Raw genomic sequence first — 12,737 nt, forward strand, 5'->3', positions numbered from 1 at the left:
CAAGAGGGTTAGGAGTTCAAGGTCATTCTTGGCTGCAAAGTGAGTTAGAAGCCAGCCTAGGATATATAAGATTGTGTCTTACAAACAGCAAACAAACAAACAAACACAAGTATCTTCTCTTTTAAATAATATTGTCATCTTAATATTGATGTTCTTTATTGCTATAAATTCAGAATGCCAAATCATGAACTTTCATAATTGATAGAGCAATTATTTTATTCCACAGAGCCTGATGATCCAATTTACTGTTACAGATATTCCAGGAGACACACCTGAAACAGGGTTGCAAAGCAGCTCTGGGAGCTCTTGAAAATATTAGGTTAAAAGGAGGAAAGACATTTCTATGAGCTTACAAGGAAAATGCAAATAACTTTCAGATAGATTCAGAATGCAGCCAGGCACCCAAAGCAAGAGAGTAGATTTTTATAAAGATGCTTGTCACGCAGTCTCTACTTTTAGCCTTACTAACTAGGTAGCTCCAATGCTGAGATATTCTCTAGGATACTGCCATAGTCACCTGGCTTTAACTATGGGGGCATCAGCTCAACACCTTGTGCAATTTTGCTGGAAATCTGGTACTTACTTCCCTACTTCTAGCAAAGTTTCTGGAAAAAAATAAAGATCAAAAGTTTTAAATGAGCACTGGAAGTGGGTGGGTGGGACTTCTTTGTTGGCATGAATTTGTGGGTGGAAAGTTTTTTTTTTCTTTCTCCCAAGAACAGTGTGCTATATTGATGGACCATGTCAACCAGTGTAATGTCCCTGAGAATCAGAATGTAGACAAGTACTCTTTGTCAACTGGGGGCACAAAGGAGGATGTTGGAATGAATGAGTGACTGCATGCATTTTCAAGGCATTTAATTTATTATGTCCTATGCCAGTGCATGTTGAATTAAAACTCAAAGCATATGCATAATTCTTATCTGGGGATCAGAAGGGCCCCTCTGGGGGATGCATGTTAACCAGTTCTGGAACCTACTCTGGATTCACAGCCAGCTGTGGGTGGTCATTTACGGCAACATCCAGCTAGAATGTCATCAGTGTGCAGGAATCGGTGGCCTTTGCAGCTCTCCAATCACTTGCAAAAATGTCCCAGTCATTTAGGAGTTGCAAAAGAGGCAGGCATGTCTGTCTTACATGACTTTGTAATGAGATCATTTAAAATCTGAGTCAATGTTTTGTCTGGAGAGGTTGACAGTCACTCAGTTGAAGGGCTTGCAAGAATGACGGGCGTTCTCAAGGTGGTCATCAATAGCTTCGGGAGAGTGTATGTGATCTTCTCAGCGGTGTGACTGGTCATCTGCTTCCTGAATACTCACCATGCTGGGTGTATTAGTTGTTTTTTCCTCATTGCTATGACCAAATACCTGGCAAGAAACAATATAAGACCCCCTTACAGTTCAAGGGGATCCAGACCAGTAATGGCATCAGCTGGTCACACCACCGCTGTAGCAAGAAAACAGAGAAATGGATGTTAGCACGCGGCTTCTTTTAAAAAGTATTTTTTTATTTGAATTTATGTCTATGTGTGAATACATGCATACCACATGTAGGTGGGCCAGAGGAGGACATTGGATCCTTGGAGCTGGAGTTTTTAGGCATTTGTGTGTACCAGGGACTGAACTGTGGTCTTCTGCAAGGACAGCAAGTGTTCTTAACGGCTGAGCCATCTCACTAGCCCCATGGTCTCCTTTTTCTTTGGCCTGGTATTCCAGCTAGCAATGGAATAGCTCCTACATTTCGGATGAGTCTTTCCACCCTGACAAGCATTCCCAGAGGTTTGTCTGCTAGGTGATGATAGAGCTGGTCAACCATAGTGCCTAGGAAGCCAGAAACAGCGTAAGGTCAATGGGTTACAGGATGATGTAAGCGCATGATGTAATTCTGAAGCATTTTTTAAAAGAAAGGGCAGAGTGGAGAGATCAAACAGACTTGACATGAACTCTGGCTTTCTCGCTTCCCCCCATTCCCCTCTCATCTATCTTTCTTTCAAAGAGGAGCGGGGCCACAATCACATGGGGGCAGTCTGAAACCCACCAGACCAGCCCTCAACTCCCAGGCAGGCTGCTTGGAGACCTGTCTTAATTATAGGCAGGACCACTCCCAAGGCAGGGGCCCAGGACTGCATAATGAAAACCACCATTAGAATTTTTGCATTCCGTGTTCTCTACTTGTCGACTTTGGGTGCCATGTGACCAACTCCCTGAAGCTCCTGCTACTCTGAATCTCCCAGCAGGACAGACTGTGTGCCTTGAACCGTGAGCTGAACTGGGAAAAGGCCTTTCTCCCTCAAGTTGCTTACATCGGAGTATCTTATCACATCAATGAGGAAAATCACTAAATAAATGCATACATATCTCCTTTAGTTTTTGCTTATAATTTTTTAGAGAGGTGCCTTGCCGTGTTGCTTAAGTTGGCATCAAATCTGCCATTTACAGAGTAGCTGAGATTACAGGTGTACATTGCCTTACAGGTTTCCTAATTTTTAATATTACAGCATGTGCTCTCATGTGTGTTTTGTGTGTGTGTGTGTGTGTGTGTGTGTGTGTGTGTGTGTGTGTGTGTGTGGTTTTTTTCTCTTTTTTTTTGGAGATAAAAATCTTGTTAACCCAGGCTATCTTCAAACCCAAAATTGGTCTGTCACCACACCTGGCTTCACATGGACTCTGAAAAGGTTTAAGAATGAATTGAAGCAGGGTATGATGGTACACACCCTTATCTTCCCAGTACTCAGGAGGTAAAGGCAGGTGGAATTCTCTGAGTTCAAAGCTAGCTTGAGCTACATAGTAAGACACTGTTTAAAAGCGTATATGTGTTTAGTAATGTCAGAAAAAAAAATAAGAAATACTCACAAACGGAAGAATCAAAAAAATATTAAATGAAACAAAAAAAATGTTAAGGGAAGAGGCTTTAATTTCAATTTATTTCTATGTGATTTCGATTTAATATAATAAAATTATTATTTTTTTCTTTCCACAGTTGGAAACCGACAAACTGGCTCTCCCCATGAGCCCCAGTCCACTTAGCCCAGGCCCCGTTCCCAGTCCTAACGTGAAACTTGAGAATTCCACTCTCCTGACAGTGGAGCCCTCACCCCTGGACAAGAACAAGGGCTTCTTCGTGGACGAGTCGGAGCCCCTTCTGCGCTGTGACTCCACATCCAGTGGCTCTTCCGCACTGAGCAGGAATGGCTCCTTTATTACCAAAGGTACCCACATCTGCGAGGCCTGGGGCTATCTCCCTGGCCACTTCCATAGCCGGGTTATAGCTGAGCCGACTGAATGACCTGTCCAGGAAGACCTCCAAGATAAAAGTGTCCTCAAGGGAGCCACATCACTAATGAACATGAACACACCTAGAAAATCTTGACAACTTGTCCCATCCGGAGCCAGCTTGTATCCTTGGGATGCTATCAAAATGTGTGCTTAAGGGGACATCTGATAAAAGTCAGTGTAGCTGATTTGGAGAATTAGGTACCACACTTGCCAAGTCTAAGGATGAAGATTATAACCCATTTGGGGAGTCAGAAGTAGTTTTAGTGTTTAGAATTGATCTTAAAATTCACTCTAAGCTAGATTGCACATATTTTCAGCATAACAGAGTAGGGGGTAGGGCTCACTTGGTAAGGTGCTTGCCTAGGAGGCATGATGCCCCAGCAGACACAAAAACAAGGTGTGGTGGCCCTCGGTTGGTATTTTTAGCACTTGAGAAACTAAGAAATTTAAAGTTAGCTAGGTATGGTGGTAGACTCCTTTAATCTCAGCACTCAAGCAAAAGAGGCAAGCTCTCTGTGAGTTCGAGGCCAGCCTGGGGCTACATAATGAGATTGTCTCAAAAAAAAAAAAAACAAAAAAAAACAAAAAACAAAGAAAAACTCAGCCATCCTCAGCTACAGAGTGAGTTTGAGGATAGCCTGAAGTATATAAGCTATTTTTTTAAAAAAACATATATTCAAATAATTATAAATTTGTAAATAATCTGTCAGCTTTGTTTTAAGACAGGGTTTTCTAATGTATCCTTGGCTAGCCTGGGAATTATGTATACCAGTTTGGCCTGGAATTTGCTATTATCCTCCTGCCTCTGCCTCCCCTGAATGCTGGGAAAAACAAAGAACAAAGAAAAACTCAAAAAAAAAAAAAAAACAAAGAATTCTAAGTGGGTCACCTCACACAGCCTTGATAGAAAGATAGTGAATTTGATTCCACACTGTATCGATGACAGGATCTTGTCAGAAGTTTCCTGGCTTTTAGGAAACTCTTAATCACATCTCAGTGAGGAGTGTTACAGATTTGTTTTATATTTCATTTTTAAGATACTTCCTGTTTTATAGACTTTACACATTTAGAGTAATTCATTTTATATAAAAAGATTCCTATTGTAATGTATGTTATAAAAAAATTTGATTTATTTTAAAGGAAACGCTTAGTGAGTTTAATAGATGTTTCCCTGCACTTCACAGTGTGACCCCAAGGAACTCCATTTTCTCATTTCAAGGGCCTTTAGTCTTCTAGTGCTCAGCTTTTGAAGCACTGCATCGCCAGGGCTGGAGACACACGCAGTGGGTAAAGGTTCTAACTGCTAACACAGAGGACCTGGGTTTAGTTCCCAGCACCCACAAGGTGGCTCAAAAACCTCCTGTAACTCCAGAGGATTTTGCAGCTGCTTCTGGTCTCCTTGGACACTACTTGTATATATGACACACATAAACCCACTCAGGCACAAACACATATACTTATAAATTTAACAACCTTTAAAATACATATTTTTTTAAGTGTGATGATGCAGCTGTAAGGAGAGAAAAGCGGAGTACATTGGCTTGGGACTTTTGTTCATAAGCGTGGCAACACTTCTGAGTTTCAGAAGAATTTAGAAGCCATTAAAGACATGACAAGTGTCACATTATTAATACGTTAAGAATCTATTCTAGTGTACTGGAGAGATAGCTCAGAGGTTAAGAGCACAGACTGATTTTGCAGAGGACCTGATTCCCAGACCCCGCGTGTGGTGACTTACAAGCACTTTTAACTCCAGATCTAGGGGATCTGATGCCTCTGGCATCAAACAAACCTACATTCATGTGCACACACAGATACAGAATATGCACATCATTTCAAAATAAGAATAAAATCAAAAGAATCCATTCAAGTAGTTTCTTGTTTCATTTCTATTAAGCAGATCTTTTTCTGCTGGGCTTTTTTGTTTTATGAGCCAGGGTCTCATGTAGCCCAGGTTGGAAGATGAACCCTTGAACACCTGATCTTCTTGCCTCTACCCTTAAGTTCTGGGATTGCAGAATTGGGCCACCACATCCCTGAAACTCCCGTTTTCTGTTTTTATGTGCCACACAAATAAAGAGGATGTGTTATTTAAAATATACCAGGTAACTACCTCACGTTGGAGGAAACTAACTAGGCTCAGAATGCAGGCAGCTTCTCAACTGCTCCTCCAATCCCCCTCATCTCTCTTTCCTTCTTTTTCCCTGTTCCCCGCAGAAAAGAAGGACACAGTGTTGCGGCAGGTCCGCCTGGACCCCTGTGACTTGCAGCCCATTTTTGATGACATGCTGCACATCCTGAATCCCGAGGAGCTGCGGGTAATTGAAGAGATTCCCCAGGCTGAGGACAAACTGGACCGTCTCTTCGAGATCATTGGGGTCAAGAGCCAAGAGGCCAGCCAGACCCTCTTGGACTCTGTGTACAGCCATCTTCCTGACCTATTGTAGAACACGGGGGCACTGCATTCTGGAAATCAACCTACTGGCAGGGTGATTTAATTTCATTTCTGACTTTTGTGTTTTGGTGTGTGCGTGTATGTATGTGTTTAACAGTATAGCCGGTGCTTAAGTTTGGGGTTCTTTCTCTTCCTTCCTTCCTCCCTCCTTCCCTCCCTCCCTTCTTCTCTTTCTTTCTTTCTTTCTTTCTTTCTTTCTTTCTTTCTTTCTTTCTTTCTTTCTTTCTTTCTTTCTTCTTGAAAGTGAATGTATAAAGCCTTTCCAATGTATAACTGTTGGAAAATACCCACCACTAAAGTTTTCTTTTTTTAAAGTTACATATATTCTCCATTTTTGCCTTTATATATTTTCAACACTATTCTGTGCACTTTAAAAACTTAACATAAACACAGTATGGCTTTTCCCTTATGCTGGGTTTCGAGACTCAACTTCTTAAAAGCATCCTAATGGCATCTTGTGACTTCTATAAGTAGACATACGTCTTTTCATAAGACTCCACACCTACTTTTTCTGTTTTAATTATTATTGCTATTTGTCTTATTGTTTGTCCTTTACAAGCGCTCTTAAGGATGGAGGGAGTCTACGACCCTGTTGATGACTGTAACTCTATTCGACTTTGAGTTGTCTTCTTCATGTCTTGTTATATAATTCATATTCACGGCTGAAACTTGACCACACTCTATCGCTGATTGTATGGTTTTTGTCTGGACACTGTACACTGCTTGATAACTTGTGCTCCTCTTGACGCTCCTCTGCTCTGGGCTGGAGAATGAAACCCTTAAGTCACCAGGACTTGCTGTTGCCGTGGCTTGACACCTGGGCCACCAAAGAACTCGATCTCCATCTTTTAGGAACACCTCCGCTGCACCTTGGAAAGCCAACCTTGAGTGCCCGTGGCACCTATGCCCAGCTTGCTTTCAAAGATATCTGTCTTGGTTTTTTATTCTTCTTTCTTTCTTTTTTTTTTTTTTTTAAACACACATAGTCAATAGATCCAGTCTGCCCTCAAGGCCTTGCTGGGTTTTCTTCGTCATCCAGTCACTTTCATTAGGAATGGCTGCAGCTGTAAGAACTCTTGTCTGATACATTTGCAACTATACTCTCATTTATCAGCCTGCCCTCTGACAGTTGTCAGACTCTAATGCAAAGGTGGATGACGACCACCTTTGCGCGGGCAGACTTAGTGGTGAGGAGCCGATATCAGAAAAATGCCTTCAAGTATACTAATTTATTAATAAATATTAGGTGTTTGTTACTTGCGTAGTTTTGGTGTATTTACTACTTAACCTTCCCCTTTGCCTCTGCTCAGGTTCTAGCCCTGGTCAACTCTTGGGGAAGGATGTGTGTTCTGACATCCTCTTCCTGTCCAGATAATATTCATAATCTGTAAATTATGAATATTAGCAAAAGTCACATTTGGAGACGTACAGCGTACAAGGCTGTGATAAGAATTGCTAAGCTTTTCCTAGCCTTTTGAGTTAAACCTTAGGCTTTTATTTCCTCCGGGTAATTTGTTACCTGTAGGATGATCTGCACACATCCACAGGCTTCTAGTCAAAACCTCAGTGTCCCTGACAGACTCTCTCAGAGGGTTTTCTCAGCAGGGAAGCGGGTGTGGTCTTGTGTTAGTAGGATATCTCAAGCTCACTGCAGGTTTCCCTTAGCTTGTGCCCCACCTCTACAGAATTGCAATGACCAAATTTTAACTTCCTCTTTTGGTGAGAACCTGGAAGTGGATACTGTGTGCACTGTGACGCCCATGTCAGCAACTCGGGAGTGGCTTCCCTTTTCACTCATCTCCATGTGGCAGTTTTCAAGAAGAACATCCCGGTTTCCCTTCCCTCTTGTTGGTGAAAGATAAGAACTCTGAGGCCAGGCAGTGGTGGTCCATGCCTTTAATCCATTGGAGGAGAGAGGCAGGAGTATCTCTGAGTTTGAGGCCAGCCGGGAGTTTCAGGACAGCCAGGGCTACTCTGTCTCAAAGAGAGAGAGAGGGAGCGAGTGAGAGAGAGAGAGAGAGAGAGAGAGAGAGAGAGAGAGAGAGAGAATATTATGGCACACACAGAAACAAGAACAAGCAAGAACGGGTCAGTAATGATGGGAGAGGAAACAGATTTTGTCAGGTTTTCACTGTGTCAGAAGATTTAGGACTGAGACATACAATTCATTCATTAATTACTAGTATGTTAAGTTTATAGTTTATTAGTAATTTGGGAATGTTTTTTTATTAATAACCCAAATTTGTGGTTTTATATTTTATAAAGTGTAAAATACAAAGTTTTATTACTTTATTGGATCTTTATATTCGTCTCATAAAACGGGTTTCCATTATTGTGCCCATTTTACAGATGAAAATAGGCTTGTAAAGCTAAGTATATGAGACAGTTTCTTAACACTAGGACAGAGTAGCTGAAAGGGAAAAATCTCTTTAAGGGAGGAAAATTTTTATCTTAACTCATGGTTTCCGAGGTTTTAAGCCCACGGTCGGCTGGCTCTGTTGCCTTCAGTTTTTGGTGAGGCAGAAACATGGTGAGAAGACATGATAGTGGAAGGTTGCTTGCCTCCTGTCATCCAGCAAGCAGAGAGATCCAGAAAGAGTCTTGGGACAGGATAACTCTTCAGTGGCACAGTCCAGTGACCTTTTTCTAGCCAGGACCCTTTACCTTATAGTCTATTCAGCCATGAACTCATCCATGGCCAAATATACCAGCAGCTGAAGCCCAAACCTCCAATAGATGAACCTTTGTGGGGGACATTTAATATTCAAAGCATAACACCAAGGAATGTGTTTAAGACCTCACTGAGAAGCTTAAAAGGTTAGGCTTGAATCCATGGTGTATGTGTGTTTTGGGGAAAAGAGTCAAGCGAGTGGCTGTAATCTAAGACCGTTCATTCTCTTTAAGACAATTAGCCAGAAATCCATTGCCAGCTATAACACTGGGCAGAATCATGGCGGTGAAATTCATCTGGTTCATGAGTAAAGTTCAAATGCAAGTTAATGTAAGTGGTTCAAACAGGCACTCAGACTAAACAGAAGCATTATATTGTGATCACATGATGCATAGCTTTTCTAGAAGACAATGCACCATCAGCTACTTCATTAAAGTATCCGGAGTCAAGTGTGATGGCACATACCTGGAACCCAGCACTCAGTTGCAGGCTGGAAGACCAAGGCCTTACGGTCAGCCTGGGGTGAGAGCTCAGTCAGTAAACCATTTGCCACACAAGCCTGAGGACTTGAGTTTGAATAATTGAATACCCGGCACAGTAAAGTACCAGGCTCCACATGGAGCACGCCTACAATCGCAGTGTTGGGCAAAGACAGGAGGATCCCTGGGGCTTGCTGGCTGGCCAGCCTAGCTGAACTGGCAAGCACCAGGTTCAGCCAAGTCACTCCATCTCAAAAACTAAGGTGTAAAATGGTTCAAGAAGTCATCCAACATCCAACTGCAGCCTCTGCAAGGAGGAGGAAAAAGCAGAGGAGGAGGAGGAAGAAGAGGAGGAAGAAGAGTTCAAAGATAGTTTGGGCTATATAGTAAGACCCTGTCTCAAAACATCAGTATAGCTATTGGGGCTTGTGGAGAGCCGCTCCCAGAAGATGGCGCCTGGCAGGCAGCCAGGCAAATGCTTGTACCTGTAAAAAAAAAACAAGCCTTATTAGGAATATATAAACAATATGCAGCTTTCGCTAGTAGACTGCCCATAGTATTATGCCACGTGGCGGAGAATTGTTGGCTGGCCTTAAGGGGATATAAGCCGGACGCAGAAGGGGAGAGGGTGCTATTTTTGTATCAAAAGCCTGAATAAACTGCTTGGAGAAGAACTCGGAGTTGTGCTTTCTTTCTGCTGGTCAGAGAGGAGCAACAGCGACAGGGGCTAGCCTTGTAGAGCGCTTGCCTTGTATGCTTGAAGCCTTGAGGTTTGAGCAACAGTACTGCAGAAACTGGGTGTGCCATTGCACGCCTCCAAACCCTATCCACTCCAGAGGTGAAGGCAGTAAGGATAAGAAGTTCAAAGTCATTTGTGGCTGTATAGCAAGTTGGAGGCCAGCCTGGGACACACGAGACGCTGTAAAAAACAAACGAAAACAACTGAAACAAAACAACAACAACAACAACAACAACATAAAATACTAAATGATGCAACTCTCTGATCAAAGCTAGTGATAACACCATTTGTACCACAGAAAAGTCTTCTCTGGTTTAGGCTTCTTCCTCTGAGAAGTAGAGACAGCTGAACGGGAAGGCTGCCAGTGTGAGGGTGGAGGACGGAGGAGGGTAACCAGGAGAATAAGATGTAGAAGCAAGTGTTGGGAGATTCAAGCCAGAAGACTGTCATGCAGGCAAGAGAAGGACTCTGTTCAGAAATTTGAAAGACTAAGGAGGAGACTGTTTTGGACTTTGTGACTGTTAGTTGTTAGAAGTCCGACCGCAGTTCAGAACAGACCACTCCGGACCACACGGTTCCAAGGGGGAGAAGGTTTATTCAGGGGATAGAGCAAAGATGGGGAGAAGAAGGTGGAAGGATAAGAGAGAAGAGAAGTAGAGGCCGGCCATGACCATGTGGAGAGAGAGGAAGAGGGGGGAGGGGACAGAGAGGCAAGAGAGTAAGAAAGGGAGAGAGAGGGTAAGAGAGTAAGAGACTAAGAGTAAGAGGAGGGGGCAAGCAGACCCTTTTATAGTGGACCAGGCCTACCTGGTGGTTGCCAGGTAACTGTGGGGAGGAGCATACCTGGCTATTGCCAGGTAACTGTGGAGGTGGAGTTTAGACAGAATACTAACAGTGACCCCTGGGAAAAGACCACAGACTCAATCCAATTATAATGAAAAGATTTCTTGATCAGCTGCTAGCAGGATGAACAATCTTTGAGCCAACTTCGAGATTGCAGTGCAGAAGGGATATGGGGAAGGACTTTAAAAGGGGAAAACCACACAAAGACCTTCAATATCTATGCAAGCAAGTAAAAACTTCAGTACTGCCAAATTAAGTGGTTGAGGCAACTCAAAACAATCTTGGGTTATCTACGTAAGCAAGTTACAGAAACAAGAAAAAAAAAAAAAACTTAGCCATAACAAGTGTATATGGTATTGGGGGAGGGGTGGTTACTGAGTCAGGGTTACTGGGAATTTATGTTCCAGGGACTGGAGTTAAAGACAAATGACTGGTGGGTATGAAAATGGATGCCTAGCATAAAAACGAAGCTTCTTTAACCTTAACAAGACTATTTCGTTTTCTTCAGAGAGTGATACAGTTCCTATGGGCTGCTTTAGGCTGAACTCAATTAGATGGAGCTGCTTTTCAAGGACAGATTGCTTCAAGGAGAGGAGCTGGGCAGGCATGTGTGGTTCTCCAACTTCCATGTAAATAAGTCACCCGGGAATGAGCAGCCTGATGTCTTTTGAAAGGCTGATTCCCACAATCTGATTGGAGAGGTTTGTGGTGAAATTCAAAATGAAGCCCTTGCAGGTTTTTTGGACCACACTTAGAAAACTATCTTTAGAGAATTTCCAGTAAGGGCAAAAACAGCTAAGGGGAGCTGGTTAGACCTGCATCCTCTGAGGCCTCCTGTCTGTCCTTCTAATGTGCAAATGAGACACCTGGAGGTCCTGCTCAAAGTTTTCTGGGGAAAGAGCAGGCAGCATCCTGTGTTTCTGCCAAGCTCTTGGGTAATATAGACACTGCTGTTTTTTGTTGTTGTTGTTTTTGTTTTTGTTTTTTTCCCCATGAAACTGGGTAGCCTGAGATGATGTCTTCCTTTCAGGAAAGGGGCAGAACAAACATGGGAGTTGATTACACCCATTTTACAAGAGGGAAGAAAACAAATTTTGATGAACTGAAGAAACATCCAGAACCAAGCAAATCTGGTTAAAACATGTAACTGGTTGGGGCTGGGCTTGGTAAAAAGTGCCTGCAGCACAATCGTGAGGACAGGAGTTCGGATCCCCAGTACCCACTTTAGAAAATAAGTCGGGTACAGTGGTGCATGCCTCATGCTCCCAGTGCTGGGGAAGCAGGGACAGCAGGATCTCAGGGGTTTGTTGGCTTGCCAGATCCAGGGTCCATGAGAGTCTGTGCCTAAACAATAAGGTAGAAAGGTGGTCAAGAAAGACATAGAATTTTGGACACACACACACACACACACACACACACACACACACACACACAAAGGCCATACTTCCTCCAGCAGGATTATATAACAGCATCAACAGTTACAGAAAGAAAGGATATTCCTTGAAGCCCAACTATTTGGCATTTGTGCAGGGATCTCTAGGGATGTCCCTTTCAAGGGTGGGCTTCTCCATGGTACAGTTGTCTTTGGGTTCACCACACTTGTATAAGTAACCACAATCAACTCACCTGGACTTGAGAAGCGTCATTTCTTTGTTCTATGGTCGGTGTCCTATCTGAGGCAAACAGGCATTTGCTGGGTCTCACCAAGAAAAGTCACACAACACACAGTGAGGCTGCCTGGCAGAGGAAGCCTGTTTACCTTGTAGTGAACCAGAATAAAAGAGACAAGAAAGGCCAGAATCTCAATATACCCTAGAAGAGTATTTCCCCTAATTAACTGACTTCCCTCCACTAGGCTGCACCTATTAAAGTGTATAATAAACTGGTCATAAAGATTAAACACATACCCTTTGGGGCTCACTTCCAAACTGTAGCACTGGGCTATGAATTGGTTACTTTCTTGCTGCTATGACAAAATACCATGACCAAAGGCAAGCTAAGGAAAAAGGATTTGAGCTTCCAGTTCTGGTGGGAGAGTCCAGTCCCTAAAGACAGCAAAGGCGTGGCAGCAGGTAGCTGAAACAGGAAGCGGAGAGATCACCTCTTCATCGGCAATCAAGAAGCAGAGAAGGTGAACTGGAAGTGGGTGAGGCTGTAAGTTTTCAAAGTGATGTGCTTCCTCCAGCAAGGTTGTGTTGTGGATGGCCCTGGTGCTGCCTGTAATTTGATGTTAATCATGCTTTCTCAGGAGGGGCTGTCTGGAAGGAGGAATGAG

The 12,737-nt window shown here is 43.1% G+C and overlaps 1 protein-coding gene across 1 annotated transcript in view; it reads left to right on the forward strand.

Annotated features, from left to right (window-relative positions):
• The window catches only part of Tnfrsf21 (TNF receptor superfamily member 21), a 71,920-nt gene extending 64,934 nt beyond the window's left edge, over positions 1–6,986 (forward strand). The window contains exons 5-6 of the mRNA XM_034521679.2: positions 2,980–3,208; positions 5,493–6,986. Of these exons, the coding sequence (XP_034377570.1) occupies positions 2,980–3,208; positions 5,493–5,722 (459 nt within the window). The 3' untranslated portion in view covers positions 5,723–6,986. The remainder of the gene's footprint in view (positions 1–2,979; positions 3,209–5,492) is intronic.
• Positions 6,987–12,737: the final 5,751 nt, after the last annotated feature.

Source organism: Arvicanthis niloticus, chromosome 17 (genome assembly GCF_011762505.2).
Source record: "Arvicanthis niloticus isolate mArvNil1 chromosome 17, mArvNil1.pat.X, whole genome shotgun sequence".
Classification (NCBI taxonomy): Eukaryota; Metazoa; Chordata; class Mammalia; order Rodentia; family Muridae; genus Arvicanthis; species Arvicanthis niloticus.